The sequence below is a fragment of the Perissodus microlepis genome, chromosome 2 (genome assembly GCF_051167445.1).
Source record: "Perissodus microlepis isolate ML-2025 ecotype Zambia chromosome 2, ASM5116744v1, whole genome shotgun sequence".
Classification (NCBI taxonomy): Eukaryota; Metazoa; Chordata; class Actinopteri; order Cichliformes; family Cichlidae; genus Perissodus; species Perissodus microlepis.
Window position 1 is genome coordinate 28,267,099 of NC_140462.1, and position 22,286 is coordinate 28,289,384.

Below are 22,286 nucleotides of genomic sequence, written 5' to 3' on the forward strand. Positions count from 1 at the left end.
TTGATGAATAATCTCTGTACTGTTTTGAAGTCAATTTATGGCTCTTGTTATATTTAAGCCATGGTAATATACATTGTAAAAGGACTTCAGTAGTGGCTGGGCTCAGTTCCAGTGTCTGTTAACTCTCTTAGACCAAGGGCTGCAATCGCACCACATTAAAGCTCTCTGTGTTCTTCACCTTATCTGACGTCAATCTGCAGTGTCAGAAAACTTCCTAGAGTCTAGTTTCAATAACAAATCTGTCCACATTTGTTTTTGTTTCAAACACATTTCAGTTATGTAATTTTAGCATATGCTCCAACAAGCAGGTGATGTAACACCAAAGGCATTTCATTTATTCATCTTTTTGGAAGGGAAAATTCAAAATTTATGAAAAGATGAAGTTGGCAAGGCAGCAACAGCCACACAGCTTCTGTTTTGTCCTTTCTTTTTGTTTAGAAATTTTGAAAAGTGCTTCTTGTTACAGTACAAATTAGAGCCTGTCCTTATGAAGAAGTAAGCAGGGAGACTTTAAGCTGTAGTTTAAACAGTGAAACACTTAAACCCTGCTTATTCAGGGAAAGCTCTATGAAATCTTAGTCCTTAATTCCCCTAAAAATGCACAATGCAGTAGATTTATTTTATAACTCTATTTCTTTATTAACTCTGTTGCTTATCTAGTTAAATCTAGTATGAATGAAAATAGTCTCAGCTATCATACTTGTCCCAGCTCGCAGTCTTAAGGTCTTTGTATCTTTCCTCATACCATTGCCATCTGCACAAAAGTATCTCTGTGCTTGATGTTTGAACCTTTTGTCCTTAGTTACGGCTTTTTGATGCGTTTCTTTAAGTGTGCACTGAGATGAGTGACAGCACCAAAGACTAAGGAAGGTATGACATATCTCTATACAGTATGTGAGACAAAGAAGAGGAAGAGTTGTGGTTTCATGAAGGAGCTTTCAGTGGTTTTGATCTGACACTTGACTGGTATGTCAAGGATTATGAAACTAACAGCTCTTGGTTTTGAGAACAGAAGATATTGTTACATATAATGTATGTATATATGTAAAAATATGGTCTTTGTAATTATTTGGAAGGCATCAAATAGAGATTAAATATGTATACTTTTAAATTTGTCACATTAATTTCTGTCTTTGTCTCTAGATTTCCCTCAACGTGTTTACATTGCTTTGTTGTTTATTACGAAAAATGCTTACTACTGTATATGTGCAGTTTAAGACATCCGACATGGTAGCATGGCACTTGCAAGACCAGCATAAGCTGCAAAACCTTTGAAGTGGCTTTGTGCTGATGTCAGAAATTGAGTTAAAAATACATTTTGGTTTCACATGAGTATTTTATAATGCCAAACTGGCCACATGCTTTCATCGAAAGCTGCTAATTGCTAGACTGTTTGCGGATTTGAAGGTATAAAATTTTAATAGTAGACTATAAAATAGATTACTGCGTTCGTCACACAGTGTAATGTACTTCTCGTTGCTGAGCTGAATGTGGGAAAAAGCTGAGAAAAACTGAGGAAAAGCATCCTGTCTGATTATGTTTTTGTTTTGAGGGAAGTGCAAAAGGAAACTGTTGTCCCTTGTTGTCATCAACATTCAAACTATAGTACTTTAGGGAAAAATCCGCAATGTATCCTGTTTTTTTTAAAGTGTTTACTTTATTGTTGTAGATAAGTAGCTTTCATTTTTGGTTGTAGAAGCAATAGTCGCTATTTTAAAAAAAAGTGCTAGGGTGATGGTATCCAAAACATTCTAAATATGGGCCAATAAACAAGTTTTAGCCAGTCTACTGAAAGTTGACCCCCTTACCATGTTTCTCTTTATTTTTTTAAACCTTTTTTTCAAGTTTAACGTAGGTTGTACTGCCTGCTGTCATTTTGTCTATTAAAAAATATGGACTGTGTAGGCTTGGTGGGGTGCCAGGCGGGTGGAAAACCTTTTATTAGCAATCTTGATAACCACATGCACACACATGCACGTGCAGCTTGAAAGAGTTAAGAGAACCAGGCAAATGTTTATTGTTGTTGTCTGTCAACTCATGTTTGCTAATAAAGGTAGGCAAGATATCGCTATACAGGGTGTCCCACAAGTCGCCATATACTTTTAATAGATCCCTAAAAGTTCCACAAGAAACTGCTACGTTCTCTTCATGCTTGAAGTGGGAATTAAACATACAATAAGCAACACCAGCCTGACGACCCCCAAATCTGACAATAACTCAAGTTTTTCCGGCAGTGACCCAAAATTAGCTTTTCAAGGGTATTCCACTATTACGCAAAAAGAAACTTGATGGAATAAATGGGCTCTGTTTTCTTAAAAATAGCCTCGGGTGACCAGAATGCAAAGCTGCCACAAACATTCTTTCAACCTCTCTTGTTTATACTACAGAAGCATTACCTAATCAATTTTTCCACCAACACATGTAACCCACAGCTGATTAGTCACACTGTCAAACTGCTGACACCTACATATCATCCAAAGATTGAAAAGAACGAAGAGAGTTGATAGCTGATGAACTGAGGAGGCAGATTGGAGTTTAGCATACCGCTACCTGTGGTGGAATTTCCTTTTAAGTTTTGATAAGTTTATTTTATTTCAGAAGCACTTTGTGATTCATACATGCTTTCAAAAGCTACATATTTAACATCACAATCTTGTGATATTTATTATTCCTGGTTATCAAAATATCAGTGATCAAATGAGACCCACAGGTACAAACTAGATATTTTTAACCCAGGGGGCTTTGAGTACATCTAGGACAAAAGAATCCTTTTGTTAACATCCATACAAACTTGAATCCAGCAGGTTTTCCCTGCCCTGACCTTTAGACAAAGCCCTTTCTCTGTTCAGCACTGAAAACTGACTTCACCCTGACAGAAATTAGGAAGTTTGATTCAATCGACAAATTCAATATTGGCAATGCCCTTTTGTTTGGGCTATGTGTGGAGATGGATACGGTTTGGATAAATGAGGCACTTTTGTGGGCTTCTATAGTAAAATTGTCCTTCTCACTTTCTCTGTTTACAGGGCAGCGCCCACTGCCAGTCAAAAGCCGTTTGAAAGAATGATTGAATGATGTAATTGAGATAGTTTTAAAGGTCTTGTAGAAAATATCTCTCCAAAGTGTCTGAAAACTATATGTTTCCAGACTCCTGGCTTCATACATAATCAATGAAAAATCATCATAAACTGAAAGCATAGCTTTTTTCTCATACTGCCACATAAACAGTTTACGATTGTAAGAATGATATTGTTTGTATTCAAACTTGGAATCTTTTTTTAATTTGTGTTTTAATTTTAGTTTGCATAGAAGTGAAAATGGACATCTTATATAAAGGCAACAACTGTTAATTTTCTAAGCTAAAATGTAGAGTGTAACTAACGCTTGTACGGACACGTATAGCTGGGGACCCGGCAGCTCAGTAGTCATTCCTGTTGTTCTTCTTTGAAGTTCCCTTGAAGGCTTGTGCCTCGGATGTCTGGATAGTTGGTGCATTATAATGTCTCAGCAGTGTACGGTGTATGTGGTCAGTGTTTCTGATCACATTCGAGTGGTCAGAAAAACAAGCACGTGCACAGACACCCACATGGACACTCGCACTCACCATCTGATGATAAAAATCACTCAGACAATAGCGGACTCACAGATGAATATAACAAAGCTGACGTTTGTTCACATTCATTGGATGTCTTGGTATGGACCAGAAGTTCTTCAGAACCTGTAATAATGATGCACTTTCATCAGCAACTGATGTGCTTCCATGCACTGGAAATAATACATACTACGTATTAGTTACTTATTTACTACTATTGGTATTAATGGTAGTACATTTGTGTTATTTCTTCTAGTTTTTCTTTTTGCATTGTACAGTTATAATAAATGCTACGTATTTCTAGTTAGCAACACATTGTTGAATTAATTATTTCTCACATTGTTCTTACATTTTGTCTTTTCATACTTGGTGTTTTGGACATTCGTTACAACTTTTCAGTTACTGCGATCGTTATTGAACTAGACTTTGTAACTTTTTCTTTCGTAATGCAGTATAACTAGATGATGATGATGATGACTATTGATGTCACTGTATTTTTCTAAAATCTTGGTACACTATGGACCTGACCCATGATACATTTTCTCTCAAGCTTCACTATTACCATATGTGCAGAGGGAGCACATCATCCTGTAAAAAACATATGTTGTTCCTTAAAGATGGATCGACTTGGATGGCAGAGTCCCTCATGTTTCCATTGCATGGGTTAAGAGCCATAATTGAACCCTTCGTTGTTAGAAGTGCAGATTTCTCGAAGTCTTTTTTTGGACCTTGATCTGTCAATCTTTGAAACCACATAAAAAGCCTTTTGATAGAAAAAGAAGCTTTTCACAAGTTCAAATGTGACAGCTGCTTCTAAGTGTATGTCCACAAAAATAAGGGAAGATTTTATGACTTAGATCTGGTTAAAATTCTGGGTTTGTACTCTGAATATATATACATTGAGTCATAAATTTATAGGTCATAGTCTGAGTACACATGCACTCAAAGGGAGGGGACAGTAGCACATGTGCTGAACGTCTTTGAGAGAATTTTTTAGCGACCTTGAATAAAGCAAGGCTGCAGTTATCTGTTTGCTGTGGGTTTTAACATATCTAGGCTATGGTTTGCAAAAAATTGCCAAGTAATCGTGGATGTGACTGGTATATCTTCAGTAAATCACTGGAACTGTAAACATGTGACCTGCTGAATGAGACTGAGTTTCATTTCTTTCTTCTATATGTTCTTAGAGGATCACAGTGGGCCATCGCACAGAGGAATTTAGGACCCCAAGTAGGGAAAGTCCTTAAGCAATGAACTTCTGCAAAGCCAGGTGTTACCACTGATATTACAAAGCTAACATTATGTCTAAAATCTGATTCACACAGGAAGAATTTACTCCGTGTCTAACTGCGTGCTAATAGTTAGTCAACACAAGCTGCACAATGCAAATTTAGTGATGATTTATGTCACCTGCTTTGTTTCATAAAAACAGGCTTGCATCTGATTTATGCTCTGTGGCAAGAATGCACTGCATATAATAACACTATTAGACCACTGTAATTTTGTTATGCGTATATGATGGTTTAAAGAAATAAATCTGGGCTTTCTGCCACGAGACTCCTCAATCAAGAGTTTTTCCTCTGATCTTATTTTTGGGTTTAATCTCTTATGTCTCCCTCTTGTTCTCCCTCTGTCTCTCTCTTGCAATGACTCAGCAAGATACAGTTTTCTTGCTGTGTAGGATACTTAAAATGAAGTCATTTTTTATCATTTTTTGAACACATTGCGATTGAAAAGGGGCTTTAATATAACACATACTTGTGTTTACATGATTTGTCACAAGTGTAAATGGGCTTAGAACTGGGTGCTTTGTAGAGTATATCTGAGTCTCTGATTACTTCTACCACACTTTGAGTTTTGTTGTTTTTAGCTTATTTTTTCTTAGCATTAAGGTAAAGGAAATCAGTATGAGCAGGTAGCATTGTTCCTGCCATTTTGCTTAATTTCAGAACTTTTAATCAGCGTTTCTGTCATATCATATCAAGATGTACAGCATCATACCATGACCAATGCAAAAAGAGTGGTTATGTTTTTCTCATGCAAAATACTTTTTGAGAGACATCGCTGTGTAGTCTCTAAAGACACACAGTGCATGTATAACATGTAGTATAGTCTGTTTCTTCCATATGGGTTAAAAAATACAATTTTGATAAAAAATGTGTCCTCTGGTGCCAGTGAACACTTCTGTTCGTCTCTGTTCGTCTCATTAGGCCGTGGCAGCGACTCGGAGTCTGACGGCGCTCCTCACCGGAAGATGCCAGACGTTCGTAAGGATGACATGTTGGCACGACGGACGTCTGTCAGCGAGCCACGAACCGCCGTACCCTTTAACCAGTACCTGCCCAACAAGAGCAACCAGAGTGGATATCTGCCAACACCACTACGCAAAAAGAGCAACGACAAAGAGGAGGGAGGACGCAAGAGCTGGAGTACCGCCACTTCACCTGTAGGGGGTGACAGACCTCTTAGGTAGGTGTAACACTAGAGAGTGCTTTTGTGACTTGGCTATCAAAAAGGCATTTAGTTTAACCTAACTGAAAATATCATATAATATTATATGTATGGAATACTAAAAGGTGTCTGTTGTTTGTGTGTCGATATATACAATTGTTGTTAAGTTGGGCACAATCCAAAATAAGAAACAAAGAAGTCTAATAGCTTAATGAACAGATTATCAGGGGTACATGTTACACCACTGTGGCTTGACACTGATTGGTGCAGATAAACCTTTAAAGCTTGTTTAAAAAGTTCTGGCTGAAAGCGCACAGTTCTGGGTGCGGATGGAAGAAGTTTGACTGCCCAGAAATCCTGTTAATAAGCCTGAAGATGATGGCTGAGATTAGTAGATATGGATGTAGACCATGAAATAATTTAAAGTAATTACTTTAATACAGAACTGATAAAACTGACCAGTGTGAAAGACGGATATTAAAACAAATCAGCTGTTGGAGATTTTTCAATGTTTTAAAATGTTTTGTGTGTGAGTGATGTTTAGGGGGGGTTTGTTTGTTTGGGGTTTTTTTTTTTTACAGTAACTGGCAAGATTAGGTGTTATGTCAAATTGCATATGTCTGTAATAAAACCTCTCAGCTTTTGATTATTTTTCTAGTATTGTACAGATGTGAGTGGCTAATAGAGGCCAGATGTGGGTTTTCATTGGCTCTAATTCTGACTGAAGCAAATGTCTGAAGCAGATTTAAAACAAAAGGTCTTTTTGAAATAGTCTGGCATGACACCATGCAAATTTCATCACAAGTTTCAGATTTCCGCTTGCTCAGCGGATTCCTTGATGTGCTTTGATTGTCTCTTGTAGCATCGGATGTTGCTTGTTTGCTATTGACTAGATTGAGTTTGGTTTAGGGACGTATACTAGGGGTGCAACAATACACAAAATTCACGTTTCGGTTCGATACTTTGGTGTCACGGTTCGATATTTTTTCGATACAAAAAAAATGTTCATGCCTTTTTAATTTGTCATTTATTAAAATTATAAACATATATTTTAACTCAAAAGTACAGTTTTTAAATGTAATGTTGCTGAAACAACAAAATAATTTAAAAAAAAAATCTATCTGCTCGAGAAATCACTCATCTTTGGAAAAGAGAGTTTATTACAGAGAAATGGCTCTTTCCAAAATAAAAGCTATACTATACGCTTCTTCTGGGCTATACTCTCAGCAGCATATTAAACATATCAGGTCCCCATAAAGAGAATCATGTGCTAACGGCTGTCTAAATGACTCGGGTAAAGTTTGTAGCATGCGTGCTTGTTGTTTTTGTCTGCTTCCACTTGTCTTTGCACTAGGATGATGTCGGCGTAAATGTGCAGTCATATTCGTTGTGTTCCCACTAGTGCTGTCAGCGTTAATCTCGTTAAAATGACATTAACGCCATAACGCGGCAAATCTCCGTTAACGGGTTACCGCGGATCGCCCCGTGCGTGGGGCTGGACGGCGTCAACACCTTAACGAGCTAACTGCGCTAACGCAGTAGTTCCCACCAATGTAATTGAGCATTGCGTGGCACATCCGACATACTGTTTTACTTTTGTCCATGACTCGCTTACCATCAGGGTCATACGTCACATGAAAACCAAATTAGTTCCAAACACCAGATCTGAATGAGGGTGGGGGAGGTTTGATTTTGGCTAGCATTGAGGCAGTTGCCATGTTGCAATGAGCTTAGCTTCTGTCTCGCTAGCTTGTGCTGCGCTCAGTGGATCTGCGCTCGACAGTGCAGCCTAGGCGGAGTAGTCGAACGCAGATCCACTGAGCTCTCAACACAGACAGCATCGTCAGAAGAAAAGTTGATGAAATAAATTAAAAATTTTGTATTGTTCGATACATATGCGTACCGAACCGAAAGCACTGTATCGAACGGTTCAATATCGATACGAGTATTGTTGCACCCCTAACGTATACTTGTGGCAAAAATAACAATCGCAATTATTTTGGTCAGTATTTTGATTACTTAACATGATAATGACTTCGTAGAAGAAAAAGAATCTTTATTTGTTGTTCCTTGTTGGACTCCTGGAAAGTACATTTCTTCCAAACAGCTGAATTGGTTTAATTTTTCTCGCAAATCAAAGTTTTCGTTTCTGTTATCTTGGCTCAACTGAACTGAACCTGCCACAGCTTGCTTGGATTGAGAGAAGGACCCAAATGTGCTGCTGCAAAGGAAAGAGGATTTATAGCAATTTATAAGAGTAATGTTGGGCTGTGTTTCATATAGTTCTATATTTAATTTGGCTTCAATGACAGGAATCTCCAGGAGATTATACGTTTTTAATTAACATTTTACCCAACAATGTTTGCATTTTTACAGCAGCTCCTTCACTTGTTAGATATACTCTTGGGAAGTGTGTTGAGCTTGTGTGTATCACCCAATTGGTTATTTCCCTAAATTTCATCCATCAAAGCTCACATATTGATTTTGCATTTATTCTTTTCCTCATTCCCTCCTTCTCCATCTCTTATTATTTTATGTCATGGTGTGTCCTTCACTCTTTCTTTCCCCAACCCTCCCCACATCTGTTTGTGCTTCATGTCTTATGACCATCATGTTGTGATTATCCTCATGTGACTAATTTTACTCCCAATGTGATTACGTATTCCTCTCCTGTGTGTGCGTTGCATGAATGGGTGATGCCTCAGTCTAAATGAGGTCTGTAGCTTAGAAATCCCTCCTGGAGAATCCCCTAGTCCATCCCCCGCCCTGCCCCTTAAACCCTGTACACAGATTCAAAAGGAGAACCACATTAAAAAGGACAAGCACGAAGGGAGGCAGTCTGCATCTCCGCCTTGCATTGAGATCCATACAGCAGGCAAAAGAAGGAGAAGTGAGCCTCTGCCCAGTAGTCTCCCCCAGCCTTGCCAAGCAGAGCCCCCAAGAGAGACTCTAATTCATCTGATGGTCACCTCTGAGCAAAGGTCTTAACCTTCACTCATATTTTCTCAATACCAGATATCAACATCCCCATTTCTTTTTGTAATTACTATTTTTTTGTTGTTGTTTTTTTTTAATTTGACCCGTCAAGTTTATTTTTGTGCTTTTACACATTGTTTCTCTGATTTATAAGCAAAAATTTATTTTATATGTGTAAAGTTTTTAGGTGGCTGCAGAGAGCTCTGTGCAGTGTCACAGATAAGGTGGGGGGGGGAGGTCAGATAAGTAAATAAAGTAAAATTACCACACCACTATCCATATCTGCTTTAAGCTAACAGCTCCAAGGTAAATGAAAAACTAATAGCATGACACTGTTGTTATTCTACACTCCAGTTTGATAATAATATATAAACAGTATTTGGAGTTGTTTGGGGTTAGAATAGGCATTTTGGGTGGTAGTGCAATAACGTTATGGATGGTATGGATTTTCTGACAGATTTGATAGAAATGTATACATTTTCTGTAAAAATCTGACCATTTGATTGACAGTTATTCCTCCTATGTTTGGAAAATCAATCACCAAATGAGCAAAATTGAAATTGGTTTTTCAATACTGATGATTTTTCTTTTGGCTCTGCCTAAAACCTCCTGGTGAATGCCAACAATTGGTTTTTGCAGGAAGAAACTTTGTTGCAAGTCCATGATAGAAGAGTTTAGTGCTCAATGTGTAGAGATCTTTATTATTGTTGGTCATGAGTAGAGTCAGCAGTAATATTTCAGCTGAACTTTTGTTTTTTAAAAGGTTAACTTATTCTACATCAAGTGGTATTTTGCCGTGTTTCATGTGCAAGTTTTGATATATTTGACTCTAATCCTCTTGAATGCCACAGAAAACACTGAAAAATTGACCTTGCTTATTTCAGCTGTAGCGCACCTGTCCAAAACCAATGTTTGTGATAGTCACGATACTCAACAAACATCTCTAAGAACTGTTTTCTTCAAGACCGTTTCCATGGTAGAAAACTTTTCCAGCTGGTGTTTAATTCTGCTTTTTGGCATTGCTTTTATCAGATCATCTTTTCCACTGCTCCTTTTATCCAGTCTTGGGTAACAGTAAGTTAGCAAGAGGGTCACATCTTATTTAAACCAGTTTCAGACACACTGTAATGCACTTGCAGCCTTTTGCTTATAGAATTTCAGAAAGTCTGTACGCAGTAGGACAACCCAAAGTCTCAAATTATACATTTGGTGTCAGGAAACAAGGTGAGGATTATGAGCTGTCAAAGAACAATGCCATTGTATATTTTACAGCTCACACAAATCCAATGTGATAGCAGTGCTTCTTGAAAAATGTCAGTTTAGGTCTCTTATGTAATTTCGCAGTCCGGCCTTATCCGGTGTTATTTCCTAGTCAAACCGACGTTTCGTTCACAGTGCTGTTGGAGAGTCATGCCTCGAGTTTCCAGCATTGTCTTCTGGCACAGATGTTGTGACATTGATTGAATATTGAGAATGTTAAGGGAGTGAATCCTCAATAGAAATCGGATGGTTGTCCGAGACAAAGGGGATTTGTAGGAAATTTGATATGGAGTTCCCCATCTTGCATATTTCCTGAATAAAGCCAAGGCTAGAATTTTTTTTCAATTTCAGCTAATTGGTTTTTGCAATGTTGACACATCCTTTTTAAGAGCTTTTGCTGTCTCACTCAATTAGTTGAGTAGAGCAGATACCCAGTGCCATGTTTTTTAGCTGTTTTTGTAGTTGCAGTAATGGCCAAATCTGTTTAACATCTAAAGTATCAGAAATCTGTTGTTCTCTAGATTTTTTTCAATCAAGCATAAATTTTGATCAAGTGAAAGGGAGAACAAAAGAACCAAGTGGTTGCTTTCCAGTTATATCACAATATATTTCCATCAAATCTGCGATCATATGCTAGGAGCAAAGCTGCATGCACAACTGAAACATGGACACACATAAATATACATATATATGTATATATAATATGCATGCACACAAGAATGTACTGTATGTGTCCACACACAAACAAACATTCACAGAGAACATGAACATTCGACCCACCCTCAGGATGTAAGGAAATGAGGCCTTCTTCCTTCCCTGACCCTGAGCAGGCTGGGACTGAAGCCTGGCCTTTTCACTGCCGGCAGCTGGCCAGTCTCTCCCTCCCTACCATGTATTCTGGGAATTTACAGTCCAATAATAAGCCTCCCAGAAAGTAGCTGTTCATCACAGGATGACAAACAGCAGACTGTTTTGTGAATTTTGCTTTGACTTTGTCTGCTCTGAAGGAATTTGTGACCATGCGCTATTTTCATAGATTTATGTCTTTTAAAAAAAACTAGGCTTCTCCAGAGGAATGCTGTCTTATGATGTAGGATAATAACCAGGCAGCAAAACGGTTTAGTTTGCTTTGCTTTCTGCAGTACTCCAGCTCGCTCGTGCTCAGAGGAATTCTTCCACCATTCGTCGACTCTAGCAGCAAATGCCACGGCCGCCTCAGTGTTTCAAACGAGCCCCATCAACACAGCTCGGAAGCATTCACCTGTGACACACCAGGAGGATGTCGCAATGAGGAAAGGAGTTGCTGGTTCTCTGGTAGCTGCAGATGCAAAAGGAGATGATAAACAGGCTTGTCAAATGCCGACCTCACCCAAATGTATCGTCACCCTGAGTCCGTCTAGCTTCCTTCCTGTGCCCACTGCCATGGCAACCGCATCAACAGAAACGACGGATACGTGCCGGCAGAAGGGAAAGCCACAGACTGAAAGGGATGATCCACATGAAGGCACGTCTTGGGTGGACAGCAGTCTTCCAGCAAAGTGAGCTCACTCCAACAGCTACACTGTTATTTAATGAAACTTTGCTGCATTAAGCTAAAACGGCTTAATTCACTTCAAAGTGAAGGGATCTTCTATTTCCATGATCCCTTTGAATTTTCTATATCAGCATGTGATCTTGACGTGAGACTGCAGTGCTTCTCTGTGGATGATGAATGTCACTATCTGAAGACTGCATGACCTTGTTTACCTGTTTTACATGAATGCAAATTGATAGTGCCAGCTAAACTCTGTTGTTGAAAAGGGCTGCATGGAAAGTCTGAAAAGTTGACTTTTTCTCTTATCCTTGCTTTTTTGTTACTGATTAATTTGGGAAAGTAGAAACATTTGAGAATGTGCTTTTTGATTGACTGTGCATGACTTTAGTTGGCAGCTTTTGAGCTGTTCAGGGATTTCAAATTAGGAAACAACTTCAGTGCATTCTGAAGTAAATTTGATCCAGTTTGAACCAAAATCGATGAGTAATTCTTCAGTCTATATCTTTGAATCCGAATCTAGATTGGCAATCACACAGTGATAGTTCAAAGTGTGCCAATGAAATTCTATAGTAAAGCTGGCTTTAAAGCATATTCCCAGCCACACATCTATCTACCCCAAAACATATGGCAAATAGATGTTTTACTAGGACATACCATATGACAATAACCATTTTTAGCAAACAGTCTGGTCTTGATTTAGTCTTTTTTTCCCATCTTGTGAGATTCAAACCACAGGCCACACTGTCTCTCACACCCCTCCAACATCACAGAGACAGCTCTGTATGAAGACCTTTGTGGTTAAGGCCAAACCTACAAGTGGTGGTCACAGACACAAAGACAGCTGCATCCTTGATGTTACCCTTGTGCTGTCTAATAAAACATACATTTCCTTTTTTTCTTTCTTTTTTCAATAGTTTAGTGTCAACTGCATTCTAAGATCATGGCCATATAATGTGTGTTTTTTTTAAAATTATTTTTATTTTATGCCAGCAGTGCTTTTAGTGCTGCAGTAAATTTGTGTTCTGGATAAGACTGCCCCCTTGTGTTCGGCTTGAGGTTTGTCATTTAACCTAGGAGCTAACACAACCAAAAATCACCACACATATTTGTTTCAAGCATTAGTAATCAAATTAAGCTGGTGCGTAATCACAAACTAACTCATTATCAGCTGAAAACATGGCTTTTTAATATTTGCACGCGTGGATGAGATGTTTCTCTCTTCAGAGTGTTGTGTTCATTTGTGATTGTGTTTTCCCTCCATGCTTTCTGACTTCTGTAGATTCAGCCACACAGATTGTGTGTCAGATGATCCGCAGTAAGTTGTCTTTTTACCCCTCACAGGCTCAGCTGCCTGGCATTGCTCTGCAGTACAAAATACAGCTGGCTCAATAAGTCATTAAATCATTTGTTCATTGTTGGAAATAGGTCATGGAAGTGGGGAAATCTGCCAGAAATTGAAGGAATTTAGAAAAATGTCGCCACTGACAGCAATTTATATTTATAAAAGTTCTATTTTTTTCCCTTATTAATTTCATATTGATAATCTTGTGTTTAAAAAAAAAATGCTGCATTATGCTGTCATTTAACCATAATATGCTCTTACCAGGGTACGGATCATGTGAAGTGGCCCATAGAACCTCAAACTTTACTGGAATCGATACCCTAATGTCATAAATCATTCCTTTAATTAACATCTTTTGGGGCAGTTTTGACATGACATGTTAAACACCACATAGTCTAAAGAAATGTGGAATGGAACCAAAATGTTTTCTGCAATGACAGTAATTTATCTGATTTCTGTTTTCGTAGAGGTATTAGTGGGAATCAGTGCAGCCAGTCAGTGCTGATGTATGACAGCATTTGTTACAAGGCGATCTTATGTGACTACTTTTTTCTGCATGGAAAACATAAATGTCTCACAAATAAGCAGATTTTCCTGCTTGCAGTTAAATGATTTGTGGTGGACATTTTTGGCTGTGTGCTTCAACAGTGTCAAACAGTGTCCCTGGCTCTTAGGCTTATCATGGAAAATATGGCTTCAATAAACCTAGTGCTTTTTTGCCTTTGCCTGGCAACAATCCATTTCTCTCAAATTTATTCAACGTGCCTGCTGCCAAGGATGTGGAGAGGACTTGCTAAACTCATCCTCAGTGCTTCTGCGAGCCAGCTGCATGTGTCATGTAAAGCAGCCATTTCTACCAGCCTGCCAACAACCAGTCCCTTTAATCCTATACACAACAGCTAAAAGTGCAGCATGATGACAGGGGATTGCTTAAGTGCAGTTGCCCCTTGGTGTGAAAATACTCTCCTGCTGCAATGTTCTTTAATGCACACACTGCTCAGTGAGAACCAAAAAGCATTTGTGAGTGAGTACCATCTAAGTGCCACTCTTTTCAACTTTTATAACTGTAAGCCAAGCGATACCTTTGAAAATTACCTGTTGCCAGCACATAAAAGTACTAAAAATAGACAGGTGCTATATTCATATAGTTAAGACAGTTGTCATTGCTCTTAGGCTTTCTAATTCTGTGATGAACATGCATTGTTGCTGCATGCCTCTAACAATAAAGCTGTACTTTCTGTCTCATCTGTAATGCAAAACTGTTTCGCCATTGCAGAACAAATGTAAAGAGAAATGTAAACTGCCTTAAATGAGTCAATGATTGTATGAACATCATACTGATTGTTGCACCTGATAAACTCAGATTGAAACTGATATTAAATGTATTTAAATGTGTTTTGAAACATATTGAATCCATCAAAAGAGCAAAGACGCAGAAATCTTTGTTTGATCTTCCGAGGGAACGATGGGCTGGATAAAATCTTAGTTCTGCTTACTAAGCGAGCATGAAGTTTCCTTTAAAAACCTGTTTCCATGGAACAATGATTTTATTTTTGGTATCTCTCTGAGACACTGGCACCAGTTTATTTACCTTTCCTCATTATGATAAATTGACGTAGTTTGTGAACGATGTGGTTTGTTTGATACATTCTGTTTGGACTGTTCCATGGTATACATGGTAAAGCTAATTTTCTGTGTTTATTTGACATTAACCATTTCAGTGGCTCCGGTAGTATAGTGGATTACACACTCACCTTATAAGCAAAGAAAAATCTCAGTTTTACGGAAAGAGAGAGAAATCCCTTTTGGGTTGCTTCAGGAAGGGCATCTGGTGTAAAAAGAAATCTGCCAGATCAAACATGTAGGCCTACTTGCTATGGTGACCTCTTATGATTAAGTGAGCAGCCAAAAGTAGCTTTTATTCAACATTAAACATGTTACTTCTTCAAAGTTGCATTGAAAGTATAGAATATGTTAAAGCAGTTTTTTTTTATATTGTGTTCCAGTGACAAAATGAAAACACCATTACAGTAGTAGTACATCATGAGCTATAGAATCACTAGTAGTATAGCTTATAAGCCCAGTTTGATTTAAATAATTACTGCTTGTTTTTTCCCCTTGCCTGCAGGAGTGTGAGTATGATCGACATGCGTGGTGAGGAAGAAGCCACGTTACAGCCGCACAGTCAGGTGCGTCATGAGCGGATGCATAACCAGTACAACAAAATGAAGGAAGAGGAGGACCACTGGCAGGATGTGAGTGTCTCAGACATTAGGTCGCTCACTCTGTATCTTTGGGTCTTTGTTTTATGGGACTGACATTTATTCGTATGCAGTTTGTTACATCTTTGCATTAGTTTCATTATTCCTTTTTAACTGATATGGTTTTACTGCCTGTGGCCTGTTATACAAGTGCCTTCTGAAGTCATTTTAGCTGTGCCCCAGTAAAATAACAGGGAGCTCAAAGTGCTGCTGAACCAGGACATACTTTGAATCTGTCTGTATGGGTGTCAGGACCTGGCCCGATGGAAAAGTCGGAGGAGGAGTATTTCCCAGGATCTGATCAAAAAGGAGGAGGAAAGGAAGATGATGGAGCGCCTGATGTCAGGAGACACCTATACCTCTCAGAGGAGAAGAAGCATCAAGACCTATAGGGAGATAGTAGAGGACAAGTAAGTTACATCCACAACAACCTACTGAGAACTGCTTTAATGAGTAAAGCAGTTCACAGGAACGCCAATAGCTCTTTGCGCAGTATGATATCAGAAGTAAAGAAAAACTGGGTCATTCTCAGAGAAGAGAATTATATCCCCTGTCATTGCTGTCAGCGGGCACAAAGGTGAATGCAGCTCCTCCTGGAGTTCACTTTAAATAGGTCTCCTTCAGAAATTAAAAGGAAGAGCAGATTGTGTGAGTGATTGTGAAATGACTAGAAGAAACTGATCTTTTGCAGTGAAGAAAAAAAAAAGGTCTCTCGAGTTTGACAGCAACCAGTCAGCCTTTGGTAGCAATTACAACTGATTTCTGTATCTGTCTTTTTTAGACAAAGCTTGGCTAAAGCAAGAGTAGGTTCAAATAATTGTTATATCAACTGCTTTACCTCTGCTATGCTTTCTCTTCTTTCTAAGGGAGCGTCGTGAGGAGGATCTACGGCAGGCATACAAGAAAGCCAAAACTCCTGAGGAGGCGACTGCCATTCTCCAACGTTACGCCCAGCGTTTCTCCATAAGCGAAACAGTCCTCGAACGCCTGCAGCTGCCAAAGTTGTTGGACCGCAGCATATCCGCTGACCCCTCCTTCCCCACCTCACCTTTCCCGCTCTCCCTCTCCCTGTCAGCCTCTCCCACGACACCAGACCCTTTCGATTCTGACTTCAATGGGCCCATGAGGTATCTGCGCCAGCAGTCTGCCCCGACTCCAAAGTTTACTTCTACATTTGAGGCGCGAATCGAGGAGTTTCCCAAAGAACCGTCCTCACACCAGCGGTCTCAGATACGCTCTCGCTCCTCTGAACCGCCATCAACCCGAGCCCTGTCACCCAAACCGGTGCCTTTGCTGATGTCCAAGCCTTATTTCCAGGCCCGACCTGCAGGAGGTGAAACTTGGAACAACAAGGTATGATTGACTCAGGCGAAGGAAGTCAGATATTGACTTACCTAGATATATCTGAATGTGAGAACACAGATGTCAGTATATTTTTTTCATTGCACCACAATTCACACGTGGAAAGATTTAAGATTAAGGCATAAGGTGACAACAATTAAAATGTTCATAGTTGTCTACTCCAAATGCTAAGTCCTGTTTTTAGCTGTTTTTGCACATGAACAATATCAGGAGAATCAGTCCAAAACATTGGCAGATGTTACCCTCTCTCACACGTGGGACACAGCAGGAAATAATCCCATTCATGTGTGATCTGTTCTCACTATTAGATATACCCAGTTTGGTTTAGGCTAGGATGCTGCCTGGGTATAGAAGGAAGTGCATATGACTCCCACTTTCTTAGTGTCTGTTCATCGAACATGTACATGAACATATTGGACTATGACTATGCACTAAGCAGCTGACGATCCAGCTGCTTTCAACATTTGCGTTCTCATTTGCACTGCCTGCAGGTATTGTCACAGGAAACTTCAGGGCTGCTGTGGATATACAGTATGGTGCTTCTTGTTCAGGTTGTGTACACAGTGATTCTAAAGCTTTATTCCTATATACAAAAAAGAAGATAAGATCCTGTTAGTCTAACGGTGATTAAGGCCTTGACCATTTCAAATGTGGTTACTTGCAAGTGTCGGTTTCCCTCCTTGTGGGTAAATTCCTCTCCGGGTCTCTTGGCATTTACATTAGAATACCACAGAACTGCCATGGTGATGAGCCGGCTGGTTTGTAGGAAAATGTAAGACATCCCCTCCCAGAAGAAGCATGTAATGTTTCAATTTAGCTCGAAGTACTCTCAACGGGATCCATTTCCTTTTCTTCTAGAAAAAAATTACAAATGGGAATTTTCATGATGAGATCTTATGTTTTGGTGTGGAAAAGAGGGAGGGTAAGATTATTATCAGACCAAATGGAACAAAGCACTTTTCTGGAATTCCTTGTCAGGAGTCTGAGCAAAGCCTGGGTTTCAATGGAGCCCTCTGTTCCCTATTGACTTAAGAAGTTGACAAGTAGGACCCTCTCAATGTGAAGTGGGCTCCCGACGGACAAAGAGAGCCCACACAGGCTGCAAGGAGAGGGATGAGAAGGTGGAGGCAGAGAGGGGGAGACTGAGCCTGCATTCACCCATCTTTACCACCGTGTCTTGAGTTACCGCTCACTAGGAGCTCTTCGCACATATATTAGTGCCTCTTGTTCATAGAGGGCAGTGTGGTCTTGTGAGCTGGATGAATAGCTAATTACTAACTGAGAAGAGAGGTTCATAATGACACCAAATGAGGCCACTGGGTTTTTTGGCGTGGTTTATTTTACATTTTTATTCGCAGTCAGTGTTGTTCAGGATTTCTATATTTATCTATGTAATAAATGAAGAATAAATTGGACAATAAGCGCCTTCTTATCTAGAAATGAGTGGTTCAATACTGTAATCTTACCTTGAAATTGCATATGTTATGATTTAGAGCAAAATAAATAAAATTGAATGGTATAGCCATATCTTTCAGCTTGCTTTCTTAACATTAATGCATGTTGAAGCCATTTATTGAAAAGCGAAGGGTATAAACACTACACACAGAAAATTAAACATTAAGCTTTTTCTCTTTTTACCTAGGTGGATGGTTTGCTGCGAGTAAATGGTGACGTTGGAAGCGACGATGTTCCCACCACACCTGAGAGTCAAGGGAGGGACTCGCCTCCCCATTTTCAGGCATCCCCTTCCCAAAGCAAAAACAGCACTGTAGATGGTGCTGTAGATGCTCCCTTGTCAGAAACCTCACTCCCTCACAGTACCCACACCTCTGCTAGGGAAGGAAGTCCAGTGTCAACAAAGGCAAAGGAGACACAAGAGGTTACAGAGATAGCTTCTGAGGACACTCAGGAGGTCCAGGAGGAGAAAGTCACTGAGTCAACACCACCCAGCCGGCCCACCTCACTCCCATCAGTGAGAATTCCGATGTTTTATAGTTATTTACATTTTTTTGTCTTTTAAAGAAGCATGGTTAGTGGGTATTTTACTCCAAGCCCAGTTTTCTGGGTGCAGAGTATTTTGCCTCTCTCAATAATGCCGTATATTCAATACTTGCCCTGTAATCTGTTCCTTGCCATGCATTATATCATGCATCTTGCAATGATTTTGCCCAAATTTAGTTGAGATTGAACTCTTAAAGTCTGAAATATCATGTTTCGTTTGTACTTCTTACACAACATAGGCCCTTTGATCTGCAGAATTTAGTTTAGCATTCAGAAAGAAATCCATGTGTGACCCCTACAGGAGCTGCAGAAGCCACAGGAAAGCTTTGGAAAGACTGGAGACCAGACAGCAGCTGCTTCAGAGGAAGAAAAGCCAAATGCTGTAGCTCATCAAAACCCACCTGCAGGTAGTAGTATGCTGACACCTTGTGGTTACTTTTAGAACAAACACATGTTACTGAAGTTCATGCAACACTGTGCAACTATATTAGTAGATTTTAAACTTCTTCTATGTCTTTTTTCAGAAGCCAAACAAGAACAAGAAATGTCCAAACCATCTAGTGAAGACCTCTCTAATCTTGTCCAGTCTGGGGTTGATATACAGTCATATCAGCCAGTAGGTGATATCAAAACTCAAATTATGAGCCATCTGCCTAGTAGATGTCTAGTGGATAACATGCACTCATAACACAGTTCCACCCCCCAATCCAAGGACTTCCCTCTATACACAGACTACACAACTATCATCACCACGGTGCAATCCTTAATTTGTAAATTTATAACAATATTTATTTATTTATTTTTCCCGATTTGTATATTTGTACATTTTAAATTTTGAATACTGTTCGTATGTATATAGTGCTGCAGACCTCCTCCTCACCCCCTTTCGTTTCCTACATATCTGCACTGTGTAGGAGATGCTCTGTATCTCATTGTACATGTGTATACTGACAATAAAAGGCGTTCTATTCTATAATCTTAAATCTACCTGCAGGCCAATGATCCCTGCTCCCAGGAGCTCTTACAGAGGTCAGAGATGTCATCAAGCTCAGCTCCACCAGGATCATCTGGTTATCACCAGCAATGGGAAACAAAAGCAGGTATGTACATGTTTAACACCCAGACATCTGGCTTATTTACCATACTTATTGTTTTCGATGCTTGATCAGCAAATCCCTGTTGGTGCCTGTTTTTCTTTTTGCCTTTCAATATGTCACTTTGCTTTGCTGCTATGATTAAAGGGGCATTCAAAGGTTTGCGATCATGATGAGACTTGTTTTAGCAAAGCAAAGCCTCACTTATCATATCGCTGTAGTATATCCCATTTTATTTCATAAAGGAGATGGACATGCAATCCAACAAAACATTAATCAAAAAATCTGCCTTGCTTTATTGTTTTTTTTTTTTTCTTATTTGTTTTTATTCATAATTTGTATAACCAAACTGGGATAAATTTTTATGTGGGGAAAAAGTGTTGCTCTTTAAGGGTTGTTTTTTTTTATTTATTTTAATTTTAGTTTTTTTTATACCAGTTTTCCAGTTTCCACTTACAGTATCACAGGAGGAATGCTGCAATCTGCACCCTCTCCACCTCCTGGTTTTGACATCTATCCCTTATTCTTTCCTCCTTTCTTTCCCTTTCTCCCCTAATTCCCTCTTTTCCTTCCACCTGCACATTTTTATTTTATTTCGCTATAGAGCTTGCAAACAGTGTCAGGTCTTCGTTGGCAACCAGCAGCCCTAAATTACGCTGGGAGTTCTTCGCTCTGCAAGGTAAACTCCCTCCACCTGTGGCGATCACATTTCCGCCCTTGAGTGCTGGTGCACAGGGCTTCCCTGCCGTTTCTCCAAGGGCTAGACCCCAGACCCATCTCTTGTTTATTCCTTCATTTCCAACGTTTTTGTGAACGAACAGTGACGTTTTCTGTGTTTTTTAAATGTGTTTTGAAGTTTCTCATTCTTAGTATTACTGGCTCATCAGTGTCTTGTTGTTGTTGTAAAAGATGTTCTCATCATGTTTACAAAAGCTCTTAATGAGAAGAAGTGCCCTTTGACAATGTATTAAAAGAAGATTATACACATTTTTGACCTGCTTAACTTTTAGTTTCATGCTTGCCTCAGTGTGCTTCACATTATGGGGGCTTTTCCACCAAAAGCTCTAACATCTGGTGTGTATTAGATCTCTATTAAAGTTGTGATCAGCATTAATCAGTACCCACTGCAGTGGGAAAGCCAGATGTTGGGTAGGGGAGAAATATATTCTCACAGAACTGTAGTTACAGCCTGTAACTAACAGAAATTTATTTAATTGTGTAAGGTTTATCTGTTGTTTTAATCATTGAAACATTTGACTGTTATTTATAAGTTGTTGTGGACTCCTTTTGCGTAGCAGTCTTTCTGCATAAACAAGTGTGAATTTCAAAAAAATAATTTCCAAAAGTTGATTCTGTTCATCTGGACGTAGCGTTTTGTGGGAGAAACGTTTCGTCACTCATCCAAGTGACTTCTTCAGTCTCAGCTGACTGCAGGTTTCTCCAATCTTATAAACAGTACATTTGCATAATGACTGAAACCAGCCCACTGAAGGAACAATGGGCTGGGAGGTCATTTCCTTCATCATAATTATGCAAATTCTCATGACCATTGATCAAAGACCACTGATCAATGGCCATGAGTTCCATTCACAGAGAGTTGGGGAATGGCTGCAATCACAGCATTGTAAGATGCTGAAAGGTGTACCCTTAGGCCCCCTCCTCGATTCAGAGGTCGTTCCCTTTTCACGTAAATGGCCTCCTTGACTCCGCGCTCAAACCAGTGTTCCTCCCTGTCCAGGATGTGTTCATCCTCATCCTTGAAAGAGTGCCCACTGGCCTGTAGGTGTAAATAGACTGCAGAGTCCTGGCCAGACGAGGTCAAAAAAAAAAAATGTTCAGCTGTTTTCCACACACTGGTTAAACCTACAAAACCTGACCTAGTAAGAGGCAAAGTTTCAATTTATGTCAACATTTTTCTAACTAGAAAGACAAAATAAAACCTTTGAACCTTTGACAAATTATTAATTTACTGACTATGATTGTTGCTCTTGGTGGACTCAGCTCTGTCTTTGTTTTCTTTCATCCCCATTTTACTCCTCAGGAAATCAGCACTTGGCGTGTTGTCTTTTTCCTCAATATCCGAGTGACTTAGTTTGATCCCCTGTGTCCAAATATCTCATTTGCTTTAACCGCTGTTTCCTTTCTCTGCAGAAGAGGCGGAAAAGGATCACCGTGGAAATGTGAGTAAATTCACAAAAACCCTTTTTACTGCTTATCCCCTCCTGCAGTACCATGGGTACACCAGTAGTTTAGCTTAATGTTGTAAAAGTAAAATTATGCGGAAGGGAGGGAATACACAAAATACAACAGGTAAGAGTGAAAAAAGGTGTTTTAGACTTTAACAGAAACGCAAAGCAAGAAAACCATTAATATGACTGCATGTGAATCTTTCAGTTTTATTATTCAGTGCTCA

The 22,286-nt window shown here is 39.3% G+C and overlaps 1 protein-coding gene across 14 annotated transcripts in view; it reads left to right on the forward strand.

Annotated features, from left to right (window-relative positions):
* LOC146392851 (LIM and calponin homology domains-containing protein 1-like) overlaps positions 1-22,286 on the forward strand; it is an 85,377-nt gene that overhangs the window by 53,310 nt on the left and 9,781 nt on the right. For 5 of the 14 annotated variants that reach the window (XM_084954261.1, XM_084954295.1, XM_084954304.1 and 2 more), the window contains 12 exons: positions 5,803-6,061; positions 11,422-11,817; positions 13,093-13,128; positions 15,284-15,410; positions 15,669-15,826; positions 16,283-16,769; positions 18,421-18,750; positions 19,081-19,189; positions 19,304-19,395; positions 19,774-19,879; positions 20,478-20,552; positions 22,025-22,053. In XM_084954261.1, the coding sequence (XP_084810387.1) occupies positions 5,803-6,061; positions 11,422-11,817; positions 13,093-13,128; positions 15,284-15,410; positions 15,669-15,826; positions 16,283-16,769; positions 18,421-18,750; positions 19,081-19,189; positions 19,304-19,395; positions 19,774-19,879; positions 20,478-20,552; positions 22,025-22,053 (2,204 nt within the window). Of the gene's footprint in view, positions 1-5,802; positions 6,062-8,748; positions 9,025-11,421; positions 11,818-13,092; positions 13,129-15,283; positions 15,411-15,668; positions 15,827-16,282; positions 16,770-18,420; positions 18,751-19,080; positions 19,190-19,303; positions 19,396-19,773; positions 19,880-20,477; positions 20,553-22,024; positions 22,054-22,286 lie in introns of all 14 variants that reach the window. The other 9 variants (XM_084954286.1, XM_084954318.1, XM_084954356.1 and 6 more) reach the window with 8 other exon arrangements.